The following is a 25,355-nucleotide window of genomic DNA, read 5'->3' as shown; positions in this document are numbered from 1 at the left end:
TTGAAAAGCTACAAGACCGAACTATGTTAGAACATTGCTTTGTGCATAATTCAATGATACTTAGGAAATCCGAAAAATGTTATACATTTCTATCGGTCATTTCATTAATCCTTTTGATTTTTGAACATGTTAACGGACCATCCTTATCCAGTCTTTCATTTCTCATCTCACAAACACAAAAACCACCAACACCATACTATAACGTTTGTACCTACAACTTCAACCTTACATTTTAGTTACCCTTAGGATTCTTTGGGTTGGACTATTGGTTTGGGTTGATGTGTTGATGATTAATATTTCTCCACGCAAGAGGTTTCTTTTCGCATTTTATCAATCATTGTTTGCATAATGACATTGGTTCCCAACTTTGTCATTATGAGGGGGAGAAAAAGATTATGATTGATTAAGAAAGAAAAAGAATATTTAATGGAGTAAATGTGGAATGAAATGAAATGTAATTGTGATTGAAAAAGAAAGTGAATTTTGCCGCCGAAATATGTTCTCTTGAAAGCTTTTTAGCTTTTCAAAACCTTTCTTGACTTAAAAAGATGATTACAAAAGATAAGGATAAGATTGAAAATAAGGATGATGTTCAAAGATGCTCCAAATTGTTTACACTCATATTTATACTCATGAATTGAGGGGGAGCATGATTACTTCACAAGAGATTTTATCCAAACCACATTCAAATGTGTACTCTCCAAAATGATCAAGTCAAAATGACAAAGATCAAAGCTACAAAAAGTTGAAAGATTGATTGGATGATTCAAGACAAAGAAGTAAAGCTTCAAAAGAGTCTTCATCAACACATTTCATTCAAGATCTTCAAGTTGCTCATTTACACTTGTTCAAAAAGCTCCAATGCATACTTCAAGGGGGAAAGTACAAGCTTTTGATACTTCATTGTGATACTTCATTCCAAGAAAATAATTTTCTTTCAAGAATCAAAGATTGAAGAACCAAAGACAAGTTTATACCCTCCGCACTTCAAAAGACAACTCTGATTCATGGTTCAACAATTTTCAAAGATTCTAGACTCATTCAGTTTATTCTCAGTTCAAAAAGAACATTGAGAATTTCATCATGTTTTAACTTCAAGAAGTCCAAAATCAAGATTGATTCAAGATCTCCAAAGACGATGAGAAAGCTTTGAAGACTTGTTTCATCTCACCCATTGTCTTCTCCACCGGGCTCATCAACTTTATTCCTACAAGAAAAAATAACACGTACTTCATTCATTACAATATATCACTAAGGGGGAGAATGTTAGAAATCCAAAAATTGTGATAAATTATAATTTAAGTTAGTGGACTTAATTGTTGTTAAGACATGATGAAATGACTTCTAATGTTTAGGGGTTAGATATGACAATAAGGATAATTGTAGAATTAGAGTATAAATACCCTCAACACATTAGAAATCATAAGCCTTTGATTCATTTTTACACACACTTAATACATACTCGTTCCTCTTTTTCTCTCTCTCTAGAAACACACACTCAAAACACCAAGAACACACACACAACTCCAACGAGATCGAATTAGTGATTGATAAGCTCAAATCGTGTTAGTATCACATAATGATTAAATAATCACTTCAAAATTTAATCTCAATCGTCCTCTTAAGTCATACAAATCCACAAATATGTTTGACTGGATGTATTGTAGAGTGGGATATTAAATTTTAAAGGTGAATGGTTAATGAGAAAAAGAGAATATGAATGTGATATTGATGTGACAGAAAAAAATATTTGTGAAACGATGAACGGTTAAGGATGGTCTAAGCGATAACATATACAGTACCTAAAACACCGAGATATCAAAGTCATTAATAGCAAACTATTTAGGAACATGAATATCTTTAACAGTAAATCTTAACTCCTTATAAAACAAACCGAATTTTTTCAACCATTTAGTATTTGATATACTCAATTTACCCTTATTAAATTACCTATATACATGTATGAACCCATTTATCCTAAAATACCCTTATTTAACTCCAAATCCACAAAACACAAATACAAACCTTTTCACATCACATACATAATTAACTAATAACCCCAAAATACCCATTTTTTTTCTAGTTACAAATTTAAATATCTCCATATAATCTATATTTATACTACATTATAAAACGTTATTCCTTTCATTTTTTCAATTTTAAGCGGTTGATAATCCCAAAATACCCTCTCTCATTTATTCATCAATTTAAAGATTTTCAACTAATATATCTATAATAACCTTAATGAAAATATTTACAGTATATATCCCTTTCTTTCAACTCTTAAAATGGTTATACTAACACTTTTATATTAATTACTTTTACATTAATAATCACACCGCAACCGCCGCTAACATCACCACTGTCACCACCATTCATCATCGTCATCATCACTGCCGTCACAGCCTGCCACCACCACCACACCGCCACATCGCACGGACATTGTCTAGTATAACTATAACAATCTTAATGTAATTATAACGTATGTCCATCAATACTTAAAATAACTACATCACCCTCTTTTACATCAATTATTATTATATTAAGAGTTAATTGCAGTTTTGGTCCTTATGGTTTGTATTTTTTAGCAAGTTCAAGACCCTTTTAGGTTTCATTGCTTTTTTGGTCCTTGTTTTGGAAACCTTTTGCAAATTTGGTACAATTTGACGATGGTTGTTAAATAAAGCCATTAAGTGCCCCATGTGCTCCTCACTTGAGGAGTATTTATGTCCATTTTCTACTCTAAAAGACCGATAATAATCATATTTTTTAAATCACTTTCTTTTTTTCATTTTCTTCTAGATGCAAATATAATACACACAACCAAACACAATTAGAACCCTCAATATATGTGTATATATATATATATAGAAAATGGAGTATGTGTCTGTTAGATACCTTTAGAACCCCTCACATACTAATTTTTTAATATATATATATATATATATAAATAATTGGCACCTCATATTTTTTATGGATTAAAAAACAAGATGTAAGGAGTTTTACACCCAAAGTTAGATGTCTAACAGCCACATAAACCCTAACCTTATATATACACACACACACATATATGCATCTAGTTTCTTACATTCTATCTAAAGATCCCACAAAAACTTGAACTTAACATTATTTTATTTTTTTTATTTCTAACAATCCAATCGTATTTAGATCTAGAAATAATCCAAACCTAGAAGTTGAACAATCACAAATCAAACACATATACTCATTCAACGAGAACGAATTCGTTCAATTAAATGGCTAGAAAAAAAACTAATCGTAAACTCGAACCAGTGACCACAAGATCGAGCGGTTGGCTAAGAAACACAATGACTGTGGAGGTGTTATAGGTAGATGTGGTGGCACTACAGTTATCATGATATTCACTTAGCCCTTGACGATGACGGGTTCAATCAGGCAGTGGTGGTGGTGGTGATGAAACCGGTTGTGGCAGCAAATGTTACATCATTGATTATGGTGTTACAAACACACACCATCTCACTGGCAGTCATCGGAATTTTGTATACAACTTTGATTCTGTATATAGCATCGATTACGACATTTCTATACAAGTCACAGAACACAATTTGCAGTCATCGGAAAATTCAATTAAATGCATAATTTAGACGACCATGGTAACCTTCCGATCGATATAGCTTTCGCCCGTCTTGGCGATACAATACATACATATCTTACAGTATCTAATTGATTAATAATTAAAATGGATGCAAATGTGATATGTAAAATGGCTAGTTTATTAGAAAAGAATGAGGTTTGAAAATAGTTTGAATCAAGGGTTAAAGGGATGAAAAAGGGTAGTTGGGCATTGAATGGACATAAATATCCCTCACGTAAGGAGCACGTGAGTCACTTAACGACTTCATTTAACAACCATCGTTAATTTGTACCAACTTTGCAAAAGGTTTCCAAAATAAAGACCAAAAATGATGAAACCTAAAAAGGTCATGAATGTACAAAAACATACAAACCACAAGGACAAAAAAATGCAATTAATTCTTATATTAATAATCATACTATCACCCGTCACCATCATTATTATCGCATTACACGGACACTACTCGTTTAATGAAAATGAGTACCCAAAATAAAATTTGATATATTCAGCTATATTAACTTTTTTGGTATCTCAATCCTATTATTGGCATATGTCATTTTTTTTTCTTTTGATATTAACAATAAAATATAACGTAGTTTCACTCGATTAAATTATAAATGGATCAAAATTGTTTCGATTTTTATAATGGATCAAAATTTTTACAACACATATACTACTCGTATAAATTATAAATGGATCAAAATTGTTTCGATTTTTTATAAATGTATCAAATTTTTTAGGCTAAAATACATTTTAGTACCCTCAACTTGGTTGACTAGGTGTTCTACTACCCTCAATTATTAAAGGTATGGTATGGTACCCTAAACTTGGTTAACAAGGTTTTCTACTACCATAGACTCACTAATAAATCTCTTAAAATTTTATATAAATCAATTAACTAATATATAATGTTATAATATACGAGTATTTGACAAACCATAAGTAACTAAAGACAGTAAAATATACCTAATCTTTAACACGATTATAAATTTTCATGTAGCGATTTTGAAAAAAATATATTTTAAAATTATACAATAAATAGACATTAAAGTTATATTAATAATTAAATTCTTAAAATTAAAAAAAAACATAATTACCTTAATAATAAACAGGTAGTTTCATTACTATAATAATATCTGTACAAATCAATACTTATATGTATATATAATCATCTTTTTATTGAAGTTTTTATTGATTTCTTTATAAAATAAAAATGATTTAATAATTCAAACGATGTGATTAATCAAGTTATGAAAAAATTAACCTATAAAATATAATAGTATGTTCTATATTTATTTCAAGTTGCAATATTATAAATATCCAGTTATAAAAATATTTAATATATGTATAAACTCAGTATTTTATATCTAACCATATTTTCAATCTCAATACATAACTCATAATATTATATTTTTTATTAACATAGTTTCAACATTTCTAACGCAATTATTTTTAAAATTGTAAATTTAAACTTGAAAGTATTTTTTAAAAAAAAATTGTATATTTTAACACCATAAATTAGATTAATTAGTGAGTTAGGGTACTAGAAGACCTTGTTAACCAAGTCTAGGGTATTATAATATACCTTTAATAATTCAGGGTAGTAAAACATTTAGTTAAGCAAGTTGAGAGTACTAAAATAGATTTTAGCCAAATTTTTACATGTCACATTTACTTTTTATTTTTCTTTGAAGGGGTTTGCTAAATACAGCCCTTAGGGCTGTGTTTAAGGTGCATAAATTGTTTATACATTTACCATGAAAATCAGGGGCGAACTTTTAATATGAAAGGTACAAATTTTTTTATGCACATTAAATACAACCCTTAAGGCTGTATTTAGCATTTTCCTTCTTTTTAATATAAAAGGGCTTTTTACGTACCACAAGACAAATGCGATTTTAGTCATTTTACAGATCAATATATATACTCCATGAGGAGAAGGGGCTTCTTCCCTACAACACACACATATATATACACACATATATATACAGCCTTTAAAAAAGTCACACATCATAACTACCAAGTGTGTGTCCGCGTGAAATATATAAAGAGAGATGGATGAGTGAGAATGTCTCTTTTTAGTGACTTAAGAGATCTTGTTTTCGCCAAAGATCCATTTTCTTTTTCTTTTTTTTTTTACCAATTGGGCCCTTTTTTTTAACTGATCAATTAGTCTTTTTTCTTCAAGATTTTTACATTTTCAATCTGGGTTTTCTTGATATCATTCAAAAGTGAAGAAATTTCTTGTTTTTTGTTGCTAAGTTGCTGAATCTTGAGTTGGGTTTTCTTGATCTTGAATCATGAAGAAAGATCAAGAAAAAGAAAAGTGGCATGTGTGTAAGTTTTGTGACCAAAGTTTTCCAAATGGCAAGAAATTGGGTGGTCATATGAGAGGTCATTTAGGTTTGATTGCAGCAAGTAGAGAAAAGAGTGTTCAAGAATCCATTAATGGTGGAATGGGTATTGATCTTTTTGATAATGGTAGTCAACTGATCAAGAAAAGTCAAAGTTTTGACCAAGATTGTGGAAGAAGAAAAAAGGGTGTTCAAGAAAATGATCAAGATGATGATGGAATGGTCAACAAAAGTCAACAAGAAATGGATGTTGACCAAGACTATGGTACTAATGCAAATAATAATGTGTATGTTTTAAGAGAGAACCCTAAAAGATCTTGGAGGGTTTCGAATAATTCGATATCGAAATCGAGTTTGGATGATGAGTATGATGTGTTTTGTAAACAATGTGGTAAAGGGTTTCAGTCATCAAGAGCTTTAGGTGCACATATGAGATATCATTCAACTAAAGAATCAATTAGTACTAGTATTGTGTGTGAAAAATGTGATAAAGTTTTTGATTCAAGGCAGGCTTTGTATGGTCATATGAGGTCTCATTCCATGAAAAAATTGGATGATGAATCATCTACATTGTCATCAATGAGAAAAAAGAGATCATATATAAGGTACAATAACTCTGATCATATTAGTACTACTACTAGTTCAAGTTCTTCACCTTGTGATGGTTATGATGATGATGATTTTGATGTTGAGTTAAAAGGGGCTATTTGTTTGATGATGCTTTCAAGAGGTGTGAGAAATATAGAGGGGGTTAAGTTGGTCATTTCAAATCAAGCTGGTTTTGCCTTTTCTGACTATGGTGGGTATTCAGCAAGAAATGCTGATTCTGAGGTTTCAGTTGATGGGTCAATGGACTTTTGCAAGTTGAAGAACAAGTCTAAAATGGGTTTGGATAATGATTTGATCTTTGCAAATGGGCCGGGTCAAATTGATACGGGTCGGGTTGGGTCAATGTACAGGTCAATAAAGAAACCAAAGTCATGTGAGGTGAAAAAGAGGTCCAAGGACCATATTTGCTCAATTTGCTTCAGGGAATTTCGGTGCAGTCAAGCTTTGGGTAGTCACAAGAGGACCCATCTCAAAACCGAAAGCAAAGTTATGGAGCGCGATCATAAGGTTGAGCTCGATACACCTGAACTTGGTTTCGATGGAGGTATCGGCTATGGTGATGTGGAGTTCAAGCTAAGGTGGGTCCAAACCAAAATCGAGTGGGACCCGTTGTCAATAGGTAACTGAAGTTGAAGATCATTGCTAGGTTTGTTCTTGTAAATTTCAGCATGTTGATACTCATATATAGTTTTACACTTTTACTTGCTTCATACCATATGTGTTTTGTAGATGATTTTGGACAATGTAGTTGTATTTTGATTGGAAGCATTGTCCAATATAAAGCAGATTTTTTGGAATTTTGGATATGTAAATAGTTTCACATGTTGATTTCACATGAAGCAAAAAAAATATTCATGGAGGCCTACCAAGCCACTTAATGTCATTTTCCTTTGTATAGGTACACTTTGTCCAATTGCCCCAATATAACTGTTGTATGATTTGATCTTTGATACATATTGTATGATTTGATCTTTGATACATTATACATATTCCCTAAAAACTTAAGTTATGATGAGTTTCCTTAATTGTGAAATTCTTGAGGTAAAAAGGTCCCGAGTTTGAAAATTTTTATAACAAGAATGTGTGTCCATATAATAGTAATAAAAGTAATAACCTTTTTTGGGAACAGTAATAATAATAGTGCTATTAATAATGCCAACGACCAATTCACATTTTAAGATCGAAAGATCAACCCTATAACATATTTGAGTATATATTAAATATATACTCATCAAAAATATTTTATATTTTGAGTTTAGTCTTATTCATATTTTTGGTAAACGAAAATGTGGGTCATACAAAAATGTCATCAAATGAATGTCATTTGGAGATCACATTCGGCAAAAAAAACTTCATGCATTCAGAAAAATCCCAATAGTCCAATACAAACGTCGGAGAAGAAAGAGCCCAATAAACAGTTAGAAGCTGAACATTTAAGAAAGCCCAATAGAATTTTGTTTTATTTATGAATTTTATTAGATAAAGGTTTGCCCGTTTAAACAGAGCAAAAGAGGTAAACGGATTCTAACCTATGCCGCTAGCCCAATAGAAAATTGGTACATTAAGAAGAGCCCAACATGTACTCAACATCTATCGAACTACAATACTCTACAATATTTTTTTTTATCTAAAGATAACTGTTCATCTTATTATATAATCGGTATATAGACGGTGTTTGTTAGGAAAATAAGGTATGTGAATAGACGGTCCTTCGGTAGAACCCATATCCTAAAACTATGATATGGTGAAGGACAAAAAACTATCATTTCAGTAAAAGTCACATATAATCATTATGATTGTTTTAACAACTAGTGTGATTTGTCCAAGCATAATATATGTTGAAATGAAGAAATTAATAAAAGTATATATCATAGTTTGGGTCAGCATCTATCATTGGATACTCATAAGAAGGCCCAAAATAAAACATTAAGGTAAAACCATAAAGAACGCTTATAGCCTTGCCCTTATGGTCAATTGATTAATCTTCTTAAACACCTAACCTAAAAAATATTCTAATTACAAAATTAAAACACATGAGAAAATGGAGTAGTGATGAAGAAAGATAGTGAGTGAATTACACATGTCAACTTTTGATAAATATTAGATTAATCGTTACCTATCATCTTATAAAACCCAGTAGGAGAAATTATGGCCATATGCAAATGTAGCATTCGGAATACGGAGGATTCCTTAAATGTATTAGACATGTTGCAAATGTACGAACCAAGAACAAGGTAATTTACATACCCATGATTACAAGCATATATTTTCATGTTATATGGAATTTATGATCATCATGGTAACTAAACAATTGTACTAAATGTGTTTAATCAGATAATAAACAAATTATTACACCTAGAAAGTTTTTATGGTGACAATATATATATATATATATATATATACACCTAGAAAGTGAATTCTGAAACATATATAACTTGGATATATAAATGACATTTCAAAGATGTTTGTTATTAAGAAATCTCTGTTTAGAACATTTGTCAAGTATCTGATATACGGTAATACAGAACATCTATTTTTATTCAGAAAGCTCAATATCGTTATACACATTCTCGTGATCTCATCTAAAAGTGAACACTATAGGCAAGGACAAAAGTGTGCATACAAGTAACATATTTTATTGACATCCACAGATAAACATGGTATGATCTCCTGCAATTTTTGCCTTAATTATGTGCCACATCAGTGTAGTTCAAGAGGTTCTATGTTCCATATATCTCGAGCATACTCATGAATTGTTCGATCACTACTGAACTTGTATGACCCAGCTGAGTTCAAAATTGACATCCTTGTCCATCTCTGCCACACAAGATTTATGCGAATTCAGCTAAGCAGTAACTCATAGGAGTACTTTTACTTGCGTATAAGATTTTACAGAATTGAAACATTCAGAAGGTGAGTGGATATATTTGGGTATATCTTGATGTTTGCCCAAGAGCTAGTGCAAATTTTGGAAAATCTTTGGGGCAAAGATCTTTGAAATGGTTAGAGATATTGATTTCAGTCTACATATTCTTCCTACTGTCATTATTTTAATCAGTTTTGGAAATTTTAATTCAGTCTGCAGGTTATGTAATACGTTGGAACGAGTTTTAAAATTAATTTTTTTCTTTATAAATTTTTAGATGATTAAAAAAGCTAGCTAATTATGATAATAATCTAACTTTATATTAATACAGTGAGCTCACCTTCTGGTCTCTATATGCCTCGTCGACCTTCTCTTGGCATTCTATATAACTTGGGAAGTCCTTGCCCACAAGAAAGTAGTCTGCTCGGCCAAATCCTTCATTACCTTCTAAAGATCCCATGAGTTCATCATAATTATAAGTCCCAAATACACCACTTCTTACATATTCTTTCACTTCTTCAAAACGAGGGTCGGCAACAAACTGTACAGAAGAAAATAAAAATATATTATTTCAATCAAGACAAACAATAACATAACATAATAAAAGCAATACTATATCATGAACCAAAAGCTTTTTTAAATAATCATCAAAGTCACCTAAACTGTGCTTTTATGATGCATACAACATACATGATAGCTTACTGAAAAACTTACTATTATTGTAATACCAGTAATATAGTTTTTGACACTATGTTAGATGACAAGTGATATGTTAAGAATCAGAAAATCATAGGATAGGAAGGTTTCAGGTCAAAACAACCAGGATCAAAACTTGTAGATTGACCTATTACCCGACCCACCCAAACTGCACATTATCCACATCTAGAAGTATAGTTAGGATTACCTTGCCCTCAGCTCTTTCCTCCCGTAACCCTGTTATCTCATGTGCTTGAGCACCAAAAAGAAAAAAGTTGTCTTCGCCAACTTCTTCCCTTATTTCCACATTTGCCCCGTCTAGTGTCCCAATTAAGATGCAGCCGTTCATTGAAAATTTCATGTTGCTAGTTCCACTAGCTTCCATTCCAGCAGTGCTGTAGTAGACCAGAGTTATCATTAATCATTAAGTTTTAATATAGGAATGAAACATCAACAGTATTGAGTTCAGTAACATTACAACTTCCAGGAAACAAGAGGCATCTTATGAGGGTTGGAATACCTGATATGTTGTGAAAGCTCACTGGCAGGAATTAGCAATTCTGCGACACTGACATTGTAATCAGGAACAAACACAACCTATATTGAAGTTACTGTGTATCAGCACAAAAAGAAAGCAACGGAGAATGCTGTGATGCTGGAGAAGCATTACAGCTTAGAAGTGGCAATTTTGACCCATTTACTCCAGCTAATGTTTTGTCTCTAACAGGTCAAATGAGTCAAATAAAGATAAAAGCTGCAATGTACGTGTCAATTGGGTAGTAAGTTTGTGAAGATGCATTTTTAATGCAAAAGACCTACTAAATCACTTCATATAAACACTCAGCTTACAACTGAAATAACAAAACTTTTGCCATCATATCTTATAAACTATTTATAAATTAAAGAAAGGTAAATAATAATCTGAAAAAGGAGTTTAGGTAAATCCAACCTGTGTGCACTGAGTAAAGTACCAAATAAATTACAAGTTTTGACCCATTACCCAATTTCCTCACTTTGGCGTCTCTAATTATAGATGTTGGAGAACAAAAAGGTAAGAACTGAAGCTAGATACCTTCAGTAAGTCCCCAATATCAGGATCATTGTTTACTGTAACCCCAACATCTGTGATAAGTTTCACAATTCTTTTGGCTTGTGCATACGTGGCAAATGCTTTCCCCCCAAATATACAAACTCGTGGGGTAAACTTTTCTTTCCTCTCATTGGCACTCATTTCTTTCATCTTCTTGTAACGATAAACAATTCCCAAAATATTTAACAATTGTCTTTTGTATTCATGAATGCGTTTCACCTGAAAAAAAATCAACCCCGTTCCATAATGCTACTCTCATTGAAGCAATAGTAAAAAAAATATATGACCTTGTATCTATATGAAACTAGAACACCAAAATAGAACAACAAATTACATGAATAAGAGACAGAATGGCAATTACCTGGATGTCAAACATTGCGTCAGGACTAACAATATATCCTGTTTTTTCTTTTATTAATGACACAACCTTGAGTTTATTGATCTTTTTTGCTACTCTCCACTCACTCTGAAGATCATCATTATCTGCAAACTGTAAAGAGCTTCCTTTAAGTTGGTTAAAAGTTCCATACGACAGCATCAAAGGTGTCAATTTCAACCCTTCACTTGTAAATGCATTAATTTGAGCAACGATTTATTTGTAACAAGTCAAACAGGTAAAATCAACCAACTTACCTTAATAGAAAATGGGTCAAACAGGTCTGAATTGTATTTCTAATGCACCAAAACTTCCTATACCATTTTATTCATATAATTATATTATTTAATGAAATCATATACCAAAACAAGTGTTTTGGGCAAGCCTGGACCGACCTTTAACAGAATTTAATCTCTATTTCCACCTGAACACATTTAAACTTTTATGCCAATCTTCCTGGCCCATCCACTTTGCCACCTCTAACAGCATATGACAGTGAAATTCAAGTTTGAGAAGCATGAACTCTTGTTCAAGGCAATACGTTCCAAATGACAGGCTCGGTTGACGTTTGGATGAAAAAATATTTTTCACATATTTGAGGCGCATACTTAACAAGCCAATTTTTAGATATATTTTAACTTCCGTTAAACAAAGAAGGAAAATGGAAAGTCGTAGAACATCAAACACCTTACGAAGTTCTGCCAATTTTTCAGTGTTCAGTACCCAGTCTTCTCCACCAGTCCACTTGGTAATGATTTTACTGAGGTCTGGATTGCAGTAATATATCCATCTTCTTGGGGTCACCCCGTTTGTTTTGTTTTGAAATTTCTTGGGCCAGAGCTGCATTAGTTGGATGACACATGGACAGTTCAATAAATGTGATATCAGTAAAATTCATGTAATGACATGATTACCTTATAAAAGTCATTGAAAACATCCTGCTTGACAATCTCACTATGAATTGCAGCAACTCCATTGACAACATGGCCACCGACAACACATAGATTTGCCATACGGACCATTTTTTGTGGTAGAGGAGCAGGTTTCAGATCCACCTCTTTCTCTTTGTTTCCAATAGGTTCATCTTCTTCATCAGCCAGGGAACCTTTATCAGAAACCATCATCACTTCACTTGTATCTGTGTCAGAAAGTTCTTTTGGTTTGATGAACAGATCAGCTATAGATGATGGCAACTCAACATTTTCGAGAATTCTCATAGCATTTAACTTTTTCTCCAACAACTCCGTGTCTGATTTACCAAATTCTGCTACTATGCCATTGATCAACTGTAAGAATAGCATACCTTTAAGCTGTAGAAATGTGTTATCAAAACAAATCTAAACGAAAGCAATTTTGTTGTACCTCCTCATCAATCATCTCTATTATCTCCACATGCCGCGGGAGAAGTTTTTGCATGAGTTCAAAACTCCATTTTTCTAATGCTTCAGGTAAAACAGTATGGTTGGTGTAAGCCACAGTTCTGACAAATTCCCAAGATCAGGTCAGCATTAACAAAAATTGATTACATGAAGTTGTTAGCATCAAGATGAAAAGGTCATATATATGATGCCTCATGCTTGTACATTTTTACAAATTTTACGGTAGACCACGTGTATCAAACACTCAGAAAATCCGTATAGGGTCCATTTAGGCTCAAAAGGAGCAGAACTAATGATATGTGCTAATTAATGGTAACTTAAAGATTAAATATGTATTAAGAATAGACGTGGCCATTTACTTATGAATGGATTGATTCGAGTTATATCATATCTTTAGTGGGTCAACAGATAAAATAAAGAAATAGGTAAGAAGGAAACTACTCAAATTGGCCAAAGAGTATACTCAATGCATCAAAACATCCCCAATAATCTTATCAAAGAAAAATATTAGCTTATAATTGAACTAAGAACTATGTACAGATGTAAATAATTTCAACAAAAAGGGTTATGAGCCAACACAACCAACAAAACCACGGTTGTCAAAATATGATTCCAAGGCAGAGTAATCACGCATACTCACTACTAGGACACTGACGTGAACCGAGTTGAGTATTATCCGATAAATCACTACATGGTCCATAATGTGGCCAGAACTTGGTCAGCTCATACAAAAATCGGCCAACTCAGTCAGAAGTCAGAACTCAGAGTTAACTCGATCAATATTGGGAAAAAAATAGATTTGAAGTATTTAAACAATTGTGTATTTGTGTTACTGTTTCTTAACATACTTATAGGGTCAGTTGAACAATTCTATGGTCCTGTGAATATGTCATACATATAATTTCTAAATTGATATACTGTATTCCAATCCAAGTACTCCTTGAGAACTCTCCGGCTAGTCCGATTACTTGCTCCAAGGTCCCCAACCGGTCGGGTACTGATTAGCAAGTTTTATAACCAAAAAGATCACACAAATCTTAAACACTTTAGCACGAAGTCAATTTGACCCGTTACCTGATCCACCAGACCCACCCAATTTGCCACCTTTGACTAAAAGAATGGAAGTGAAGTGGCTGAAGCCTGCTAAAAAATACCTTTGAGTAATATCCCACGCTTCCTTCCAGCTTATGCCATTCAAATCCATTAATATCCTCATCAGTTCCGGAATGCATAGTGTAGGGTGGGTATCATTCATCTGCACAGCAACCTTTTCAGGAAACTCTTTCCACGACACATTCTCCCCAGACCTCTTCTCAAATCGTGTAATAATATCTTGGAGAGAAGCCGAGCATAATGTATATTGTTGTTTCAACCTGAGGGTCTTCCCTTCCAATGAATCATCCCCAGGATATAGTATAAAGCATATCTGGTGGCAGAGATCCAAAGAAAAATCTTACATCAGTATATAGGTGAATTAGTACAAGACTACGAGTACAGCATATCCATCAACAATTTTAGAAAGCAAAACCAACACTGACAAGTATGTGAATATGCTGAGTGTGAAGCCTTTGGCAGTCCAAACTCCATATTGGAAAGGAAAGGCTTTCAATCCCCCACCCCCTCCCCCTCCCCCAACATATACAGCAAAAAATACGAATAAGCAGTTAAGAGTAAATTGTAGAAAGGTGCAGAACACGAGCAAAGCATAATGTAGAAATATATGTGTGTGTATTAGCGATTTACTATCTGAACCTTTTCAGCATTTGCTTGGCTTTCACATGCTTTAGTGTGTTCTCCAGAATTAAACGCAGACAGATCAAAATCTGCTGATGGAACTTTAGTGGACCATAGACGAAGATTAATAGTAGATTTTGTTTTATATCCTGGTATCGGCACATCGTTTGCAACCGCCACTATATCTTCACCCCCAATCCAACGTCTCTTTCCATCAGAACCTGTAACAACTTTCCCGTAGAATTTTATGGGATACGAGATGTCATTTCTGACAATCTCCCAAGGATTACCCATCTACAGTCATAAACTTTAGTTAATTCAAAAATATATCAGGTCTGATTCTCAGCAAAAAGAAAGGGTTAAAGTGAAAAACCATACCTCAAGCCAGTTTTCTGCAACCTCCTCTTGGCCTTCTTTTGTGATTAGCTGCTTAAACAAACCATACTTGTATCTAAGACCGTAACCCCATGCTGGATAATTTAATGTTGCCAATGAATCCAGAAAACAGGAAGCAAGCCTGCCAAGTCCACCATTTCCTAGAGCAGCATCTGGTTCCTGTGAATGTTAAACCCAACAGTTTATAATTGTGTGGAAGATAGTAGGGCTGCTATAAAAACAATAAAGATTGAACCGAAAAGAAATTTGACATAACATCTGCACACACATGGTATTAACGTTCAAGTATATATGCCCATCAAGATAGAAGAATTACTGATATGAGTATATATGATTAATATCCACCTGTGAAACAACATCCTCAAGTTTGTGGCCAAGTTTGCTCAAAGCCTCCGCATAAGCACCACTTAGCTCCAAGTTACCAATCGCATTCAATAGTGCTCTTCCCTACAACAAAGAATTATCATTAATTTCAAAACAATAAATATACCGATAAACCATGTACTCTAGATTAAACTGCTTGTTGGGCTTTCACATCCTTTATTTCACCATACATTAAGACACAAGAGACTACCTTTTGTTCCATAAGAAACGATAAAGGAGAGGACATTTAAATGTGAATGATGGTAACAATTAGGGAGCTGTAACTGCTAAGTGGCAAAACTGGATCATAGTAGAATAATAGGAAATGGCACAGCTTGTATTTAATCGATGTGACAAACCTGTAAAAACTCCATAGACAAATAGTAAGCCTGTTTTACATTCATCTTTTCGTACATATCATAAGTCGCATTCCAATTAAGGATGAGTGAATCACGTATGCTTTGAGCAGTGGCAAAGTATGCTTTGGGTAGATCCAGTCCCTCCGGAGAAAATGATGGTGTGAATTCCGCATGGTACGTAATTCTTGAAACCAGATCATTGGCATCAGATTTTGACATATCAATACTTCCCACATTTCCTACGCAATAAAAATAAACAAAAAGTCTGATTAATTTTCACACATTGTCATAGTTTCAAACAAGTTCGCTACATACGAGAAGTAAACAACCGAATCAGTAGGTTCTCGTTTAGTTTGTCAGCATCAACTTTCAGAAGTAAAAAAAAAACGGATTTTTATCATTCTACGGCCTTTAACACGCTTTTTCATAATCAGTATTCCTAAAAATATTTGCACAAAGTAAAAGTAAAATTGTCAACCAACCGAGATCTTTGTTAGAGACTCCATCAAATTTGTGGCCCCGTTCTTTTTTTACTTAATAGACTTAATAATTAAGAACTTAATGCATTCAGTTAAATTTCATGTTTTTTTGACTTAATAAACAAAAATAACCGTCAATTACCTATTTATTTACTTAATACATTCAGACATTATTTATACATTCAGCAATTAACAACTAACAAAATCGGACAATATAAAAAGCATAATTATAAACCACATAAACACATTTTCAACAGAGAACTAGAGCAGACCTTTTTCGACCGGAACCTTAACCTTAGGAATTGCTTCACTCCTGACATTGAAACGACACCGTTTGGTGAAATTTGAAGTGGTGGTGAACAGCAGCCGGGAATTGAAGTTGATGAATAATCCAGAACAATGAGATGAGGAGGACATGAATGTTGTTGATCCGAATAATCCACTGTTAGAAGCAGCAGTAGTTGCTGTACAGTAATAAGACATATTTCACCCACGGTTAAAAAGTGGTGGTGGTGTTAAATTCTTGTGTGTGGGTAGTGGAGATTGATTGTATAGTGAATACAATTATTTATATAGATTGGTATTTACGTTTTGTGATGTCAATGAAGTTGAAGATGGGGTTGGAAGCTTTTTTATCAAATCCCGAGAGACTCATGTGCAAGGCGCCAATTTTCATGTCCACATGTCTCTTGCCGGACTTCCGGCCTCTTTTCTCCCTTTTTTTTTTCTCTTTAAAATAGTTTTAACTCGTAAATCTACTATACTATACTCTTATGTTTACTAAGCCTAAATGACTAATTACATATCCGCGCAATGTGACGGTAAGGTGACGGCGAACGATTGATGGTTGTGGCGGCGGCTACGGCGACGATAGTGACGCCTGAGCGGTGTGGTTATTAATGTAAAATTATTTTAAGAAGATGATGGAGATATATTAATAATTTCATTAATGATAATTAACAAATAAAGAACAGGTTAGTTTGGGTAAATAAATATCTTTTGCTAGTGGTGGCAAAGAGTAGTGTATAATTGATGTAGAAAAAGTGAAACATCTTTTCTGTAACTGTAAAATGTCAAGGAAAATATGCAGTTCTTTCAAGACTGGTGCAACACGTCACTTTTCTTCGTCTTCAATGTTAAGGACCTCTTACGGTTTCATGAGCAACAAAGGAAGAATGATATAAAAAAAATGGCGATATGAAGGCATTATTATGACTTGTTGTTGGTGTATTTGGAAAGCGAATGTGAAATAAGTTTGCGAACTCCAGTGAAAACGAGAAAGGGATTATGCATAATATCAAGTCCATGGGGTTTCTATGGTATCGATATAGAGTTGAGAACAATAGGATATCTTGGATTGATTGATGCTTTTTTAAACTTGTGTAATTACTTGTATGGGTTTACTTGTATATATACATTGATGGCCATTTGGGAGGGTGAATTTCAATAGAAGTTTACTTTTCGATAATAAAATAAAATAAAATAACAAATTGAGGATATGATAGGTATGATAACTTTACAATTTTAAATAACGATTAGTTATTAATTTGAAGAGAGAGAGAGTCATGCATTTTTCCTAATAAGACACACCTTAGTTAATAGTTTCTTTCAACTACAAAATGCTTTTATTAAATACACGCATCAAAAATTATCTTACTCTTTACTCTTTACATGGATGTATGTATGAAAAGAAAATGTTCAAATTATTGGTCGAGTCGTATGAGAAATGCATAGATGGTCCGATTAGAATATACCATGACTTCTTCTGAATTACTAGGGACAACATTTGAAATGAATTAAACGTAATAACTCTTGTACAAAAACCAATCATCAATAGATGAATTGGTATATGGTGTAGCCTGAGACTAAAAGATCTTAAGTTTAAATCTTGATATGAGCAAAACGTTATCAGGAATGGAAACAAGGGTTTTCTCATAATGGGCTTCCTCTAGAATTGGAGTTTGGTATATGAAGAAGCATGCCGCCCAGCTCAAATTTTCTGTTAAAAAATAAAACTCTTGTACAAAAGTCAAATCCTTTGATCTCGTGTCACAAATAGACAACTTTGTATAAAAGTAGTAAGAAGTCCCTAATTCTTTTTAAATTGCTTAAACATATTAAAATAGTAATAGCTAAAGTTACCTTCTGCACCAAGTTTAGTATAAAGATCTTAAAATTCCCCTTAATTAGACTAACAGAAAAGACTATATTATATTATATACAAATATTAGTACTCAGGCCCGTCCATTGAATGGTTAGTTTCAAAATATACTAATCAAAGCTAAAACATTTGAATTCAAGTATATTAAATAGATACCAAATAAAATTAAAATACCTAAAAATAAAACATAAAACGATTCAAATAAGGCAAAAAGTTGAAGAAGTAATGCGTAATAAACAAATCTTTCGGGGAAGGCCTATCATACATATCGGAATCATACTCATTATCAAAACATAAACATATATTAATAATTAAAAAATAAAGAAGTTGCATTGCATACGAAGATCAAGTACTAATACTTGATGGGTAAGTTTCTGCTTCATAAATCTCTATATATATTCTTAGGAAATTGTTCTTGATGACAACTTTTGATTATAGACGAATTAAAAATTTACATGGTAATGGTATGATTCGAACAACCATTAATATGACCAATATCACAACTTAATCAATACGAAAACTAAAGAAGAAACATATGAAAATTAACACCATATAAATATTGAATCCAATTTACCCTTTTTTTCAACTTTAGTTAAATAAAAAGAGAAACAAAAAGTGTACAGTATATAATTTGAAAAATACATACCAATTCATCAACAAAGACCATCTCGAACGTTTTGATTTTCTTCGGGTTGTTATACTTCGAAACAGTCCATACATGCACAACACGGAGTCGTAGATGATGGTTAACATGTGTTGGCTTAATATCTTTAAAATGAACTAATGTGGTCTTATTTTTTTGTTGTTGAAGAATAAGCCATAATGAACCTATAATAGACAACAAACTAAATTAAAAGAGATAATAATAACAATAACATAAGAATTCAATGTTAAATAATAATAATAATAATAATAAAGTATATAAATAAAAAACCTTTTTTAGGTTTTTTTTTTTTGTTGAAAATATGTGAGGATTTTTTCTAGGTGGTAATAATAATAATAATAATAATAATAATAATAATAATAATAATAATAATAATAATAATAATAATAATAATAATAAAGATTTTTTTTTTATTAAAGGTCGGTCACCATTTATTAAATAAATATTTAAAAAATAGATGATTAATAAGGAGAGAGTATTAGGCTAAAGGAGGGTGATTACGGGTGCCAAGTGTACCCCTAACCCCCTCTTTTAGTTATATTTTACATAGATACCTATATAGTTATATTAACTAGATTTTAGACCCGTGTCCATATTATCTTCATACATTTAATTCATAAAAGCTTATAACTTTGAAGATATACGGCTAAGTGTTATACTTTGCAAGTTGTAGTACAATAATCACAGGTTCGTGACTATCATTATTAGTTGAGACATATTGATGCAATTGTTTGTCATAGTCATTACACAAGGCACATGTTACATTATTAGTTGTATTTATAATTTGATATTATTATGAAAGATAATTAAGAATTAAAATATAAACATACTCGTGATCTTGTACTTGACATTCAAGTATATGTATTTAATCATGATGCAGACCCATATCACGAATAGTTTAATTTTCAATCACTTGTTTTATGATAATTAGATAACAATTATGATTGTTTTCATATTCTTTTATAAGTATTAGGACTTTTGATTTGATTGACATTTTTAAAAAATCTCCTCAAATTGATGACTAAAAATAAATATAAATTAAGTATTCAATGCTAAAAAGTGTAAATTGTTGATTGAAAACAAATAAGTGTAAATTAATGAGTCTTTTTCTACAAATTAATATAAATACTAATATAATAATATATTTGGATAATGATTATTAAGAATTTTAATTTATAGTTAATGTAAATGATGACATAAGCGAAAGTCAATTTGTTGAAATTGAACGATTTAGTTGGTTAATAAATCATTAGTTCAACTGACTTATAATATATATATATATTAAGATAAGATTACTCAATATTTTTTAATTATTATTTTTATTTGTTTTTTTTGGTTTTTTTGTTTCTGGCCCAAAGCCATTTTATTTTCTTTTGGGCTCTTTGGTGTTTTGGTTTTCATGGATTTCTAACCCAAAAGCCAACTTCTTTCTTTTCGGCTCTTTCGTGATCACATTACTTCTCTTTTTGGGTTTCTTTTGGGCTCTTTGGTATTGGGCGGCAGTGAGTTTGTGACAAACTGACAATGGTGATCGGTGAAAGGCTGAACTGTTGAAATGAGGCGAAGAGGGAGATCGGGAGTAGGGGTGTAAATGAGACGAGATAGTTCGCGAGCTACCTGAAATCTACTCGTAAATTACTCGAAATCGACTCGGTTTTAGTCGAGCCGAGTTCGAGCTACTCGAGTATACTCTCGAGTTGAGCTCGAGCCTTAATATAGCCTACTCGAAAAGCTCGCGAGTTTAATCGATCTTGTGTCTATTTACATTTTTACCTGTGAATATTATATATTTTTACATAATTACTATTCTACCGAGCCAAGCTTAATCGAGACGAGCTAGAAATTGTCAAGCCTACGAGACTAATTTGATTTAAAACTTAATTTTAATTCTTAATTGAGTCGAGCCGAGTTGAGCTCGGAAGTGTCGACACGTTAGGCGAGCTTGAGCTTGAAAATAAAGGCTCGATCGAGCTCGAGTCGAGTTTCGAGTTTTACAATCGAGTCGAGCTCGAGCTTGGCACTGTGTCGGCTCGATAAAACCCCTAATCGGGAGTATGAAATTTTTTGTTGATACGACAGATTGACAGTTTTAGGAATGTCTATAACTTTATATAATAATATATAGGGGTTTGCTAAATTATATTATTATATAAAGTTATATAACCTTAGAGCTGTGTTTAAAGTGCATAAATTTTTTATACATTTACCATGAAAATCAGGGGGCGGGCTTTTAATATGGAAGGTACAAGTTTTTTTATGCACGTTAAATACAACCCTGCCCTTAGGACTGTATTTAGCATTTCCCTAATATATATAATAATGGGTAAATGATGGCCACTGCCGTTAAAAAAAAGGGTAAATGATGGGTACAACAATATTATGTATGAACAGAAATTTTAAATGAGTTACAAACTAAACCCTTAAGTTTTATAAATACACAAAACTATCCCCTAATTATCACCTATGCAGAACCCAACATATGTGCTGCCCACAGTACATATGTTATCCCCTATAATAATTAGTATTAATATATATATATATATGGGGGAATGGAATATGAGGCTGTTAGGCACTTAAGTTGGGTGAAAAACCCCTCACATACCTTTTTTTAAACCATAAAAATCATGGGGGGCCAAACATTTATTTAAAATATTAAAATATTAGTATGTGAGGGGTTTTTCAGCCAAATTGGGTACATAACAGCCCCATACTCACTTTTCTCTCTCTCTCTATATATATATATTTATGTTATTTTAATAATTGGTAAGAATAAAAGATTAAGTTTAAAGGAACTGATAATAATAAAAGATTAAAGGAACTGGTTAGGTATTGTTGCCGGAAATGTATCGTTTAGAAGTGCTAAGAGAACGCTGATGTGGCAAAATTGACGAACAAGTGATGTTTGTCACAATTGGAGCAACCTTTATATTTGCATTATTACACAATGAATGTACACATCAAAAGGGACTTTATACATAAGTTTAGAAACTAATGAACATGTTGTATGACTAGTGATTCAAGATACAAATATAGTATATGAATTATTGTACAGCCGTTGCAACATAGATTTGGTATACTCCCTATAATGAAGGTAACAAACAAATTTCAACATATACACTACGTGTGGGATACCAGAACTCAATATATGTTTGTTCTAGCGTCCTTATTGTGATCTTATGAAAGAGCACATCATCGACGTGTGTTTGTTCTTGCGTCATTATCGTGATCTTAAATGAAAGAGCGCATTACCTTCTTCGAAGAAAAGGACATATTTGGCTTTCACAATGGAAACCCAAGACCTAACTAACTGCTTTATGCAATTAGTGATGTTCATGTTCTATCTTATTCATCCATGAGGTCCTAAGTTCTAACCTGCAGGAACCTCACCAGCTCTTATTATATCTTTGTACATACAATATGACTAACAAGTAACAAGGAAATGAATGAAAATTATCAGACAATAATAACTACTTTTAAACAAAGTAATCAACAAAAGTTCTGCACTAAATCCACACAAAGCATCCTCAATACAAAAATCTACATGAAAACTGTGTCCAGGCTATAAACACTAAACAATTAGCTTATATCCTACCAACTTCAAAACAACAAACCACAGCACCCTAACAACAATGGCAAATAACAGCTAACAAAAAATCGGAAAGAAACCGTCAAATACTGCAATAAAAGAAAGCTGAATACCTCCTACGACAATGCTTTTCCAAAATCCAAGTCTATTGTTTTGCAGTCTGCTTTTTGCTCGTTGAATCCACTCGATACTCCATTTTCGCTGGCAATGGCGCAGAGAATACAAAACTATCATCTCCATCATCATCTGCTTCGTCTTCTTCTTCATCGTCACATTTTTGACTGAGCTGAATCTTTTTCGTTAAATCATCAATCCTAGTTTGCAAATTCTTTCTTGGATCCATCTCATTTTCACTCATTTCCAAAGACGACTCATCTTCTTTTTCGTTTTCTACTTCCACTTCCATTTCTTTAGAAGAAACACCGATTTCTTCAACAACTTCTTCTTCTTCTTCTTCTTCACTCCCATCACTCGAAGAGACATGACTATTTTTCCTTTCAATTAATCTATAAACATTCCCATTTTCATCAAATCTCACATTTTTCTTCGTTTTCGGTTCACTTTTTAACAAACCCTCAATCCTATTTTTATTTCTAATTCTATTTTTCAAAATCTCAGATATCTTTTTTTCATTTTCACTAGACACCCTAATTTTCTTCTCTGCTTGCAAAACCACACCATTTTTCTTATTAAATCTAACATTTTTAACCGAAATTAACGGACTTTCCATACAAATTTCATCAATTAAATCCATAAATTTAATCAATTCTCTAGTAATTGATCTTTTCCCATCTCTAATCATTGAATCACTACCCTGCAATACATTCATAAATATTAAAATTACCTAATTAATAAAAATACAATAATAACAAAAATTTAATCAACTCATATGCAAAAAATTAATATTAACATAAACTAAATAATAACTAGATGTTGCTATCCTAGCCCGGATATGGATATGGTTAACAAGTAGTAAAATATTAATTATATTATAAATAGGTATATATGTGTATATATATATATATTATATGTATATTACCTGAATAGAATCAAGTTTGATGAGCAAATTTAAAGATTGGCGAGAAATTAGATAAGAATCGAAATGGGGTTTATTAGAAACAGAGGATTTGAGCTTATTGAGTGATGATTTGATGAAAGCAAGATCCTTTAAGTTGCGTAAAGTTACGGATCGCCGGACAAGAAAGGTTCTGAAGTGGGTTTGTATTGTACGGGCGGCGGCGTCACGGAGGGAGTGTTTTGAGCGGCGGCGGAGGGAGGTTTCCAGGGCGGAGATGCGGTGGATCAGGGATGATACAGTTGGGTCATTGAGTGACAGTTTTCGGTTTTCTTGATAAAGATGGGTTTGTGGTGGCGGGTGTAAGTTGTTCTGTGGCGGCGCGTGAAGATGGGTATGTGGTGGCGCGTGAATATGGGCTTGTGGTGGCGCGTGATGATGGGTTTGGGGGTATTGTAGTGGTGGATTAGGTGGTTGTGGTGGTGGTGAAGAGTAATGTGTGGTGGTGGTGTAGCACATGGTACAGTGGCAGGTGGGGGTGGGGGTGGGGGGTGTGGAGTGACAGTGGCATTGGTGGTGGTATGACATTGAGAATACTACTGGGAATCTTTCTTTGTAGTATTTGGAAAAAACTCAAAAAAGGGGTTTAGTAGCAAAATGAGTTTACCATTGGGTTTTATGTATGTATAGAGTATAGTTGAGGTGTTTTTTTTTTTGTTGTCTCTTTGTTGTACTATGTATGAGTTTGATGACCAGACTGGTGTAGTCATCAAGGTTCTTTCATTGTGTTTAATATTTTATAGGTTTGGATTGTATCTTGAAATTAATTTCTTTTGGAGGAAGGAATCTTGAATATTAAAAAAAGAAAAATCAAAAACATTCCGTTAAATTTCATTCAAACAAATTTCAATTTCTTTCAAAAACATTCTGTGAACTAAACGCGCCCTTAGTTCCATATGACAATGATATTTTGTCAAACAACATCAACGGTATCCAATCTCACATAAGCACGGTTTAAGAGATTATAATATAAACAACCTTATCCCTATCTAAAGGTAGAGATATTGTTTCTGAAACAACCTCCAGCCTATGATTTAACCCTCGAAAAAAAATATCTCGGCGACAAGACGGAGCCAAACCAAATAGGGAATAGTCTTGATCTCATATACTTTTGATCTGAGAGAAAAACTAGAGTGGAACTCTCAATGACTCTCTATAAGGAGAAGAGGGAGAATTACTTTCAACAACAATGATATTTTGTTTAAGTGTTTGCTAATTTTTGGTCATCTTTGGCCTTTTTGGTCAAAGTATGTTAATTACTTCAATGACTTTGTCAAGAACTGTAATATCCGAGAATACTGGTTAAATTTTGAAGTTGTGTGAGTAAGCAAAAACATGGCCAATTTTGTCAACATCAGTTGAACAGAGAAAGATGATATTAGCCAAATCGGCGAATGAAAGTACTCTAAAAGCTCATTCTGCAGCTTTCCCATTTGAGAAAGAGTATGAATCTACATCAAGATCACTTGTACAAGAGGATCAATTTTTTTTTACCTTTAACGCAACATCCTCCCTTTTTTAAGCTTCCAAGGTATACCTTAACCCATAGGATGTG

The 25,355-nt window shown here is 32.8% G+C and overlaps 3 protein-coding genes across 3 annotated transcripts; 1 reads left to right on the top strand and 2 right to left on the bottom strand.

Moving 5' to 3' along the window:
- Positions 1-5,786: 5,786 nt before the first annotated feature.
- Positions 5,787-7,203, top strand: LOC122580664 (zinc finger protein 569-like). Its single transcript, XM_043752933.1, has one exon. The coding sequence runs from the start codon at positions 5,914-5,916 to the stop codon at positions 7,201-7,203; it is 1,290 nt and encodes a 429-aa protein (XP_043608868.1). The 5' UTR covers positions 5,787-5,913.
- Positions 7,204-9,024: 1,821 nt separating this feature from the next.
- Positions 9,025-17,028, bottom strand: LOC122611371 (alpha-1,4 glucan phosphorylase L-1 isozyme, chloroplastic/amyloplastic). The gene is made up of 15 exons (XM_043784394.1): positions 16,587-17,028; positions 15,836-16,074; positions 15,459-15,560; positions 15,096-15,272; positions 14,736-15,011; positions 14,138-14,409; positions 12,967-13,084; positions 12,519-12,890; positions 12,292-12,444; positions 11,590-11,718; positions 11,211-11,447; positions 10,659-10,735; positions 10,347-10,533; positions 9,783-9,983; positions 9,025-9,393 (listed from the first exon to the last, which is right to left on the bottom strand). The coding sequence occupies exons 1-15, from the start codon at positions 16,795-16,797 to the stop codon at positions 9,277-9,279; spliced, it is 2,868 nt and encodes a 955-aa protein (XP_043640329.1). The 5' UTR covers positions 16,798-17,028; the 3' UTR covers positions 9,025-9,276.
- A 5,582-nt stretch (positions 17,029-22,610) lies between these two features.
- Positions 22,611-24,435, bottom strand: LOC122578835 (BAG family molecular chaperone regulator 8, chloroplastic). Its single transcript, XM_043750883.1, has 2 exons — positions 23,765-24,435; positions 22,611-23,539 (listed from the first exon to the last, which is right to left on the bottom strand). Exons 1-2 carry the CDS (start codon positions 24,326-24,328, stop codon positions 22,871-22,873), a joined length of 1,233 nt encoding a protein of 410 aa, XP_043606818.1. The 5' UTR covers positions 24,329-24,435; the 3' UTR covers positions 22,611-22,870.
- Between the last annotated feature and the right edge of the window lie 920 nt (positions 24,436-25,355).

This window comes from Erigeron canadensis, chromosome 8 (assembly GCF_010389155.1).
Source record: "Erigeron canadensis isolate Cc75 chromosome 8, C_canadensis_v1, whole genome shotgun sequence".
In the NCBI taxonomy this organism is placed as follows: Eukaryota; Viridiplantae; Streptophyta; class Magnoliopsida; order Asterales; family Asteraceae; genus Erigeron; species Erigeron canadensis.
Note: the sequence above shows the minus strand (reverse complement) of the source record. Positions and strands in the feature narration are given on the sequence as shown.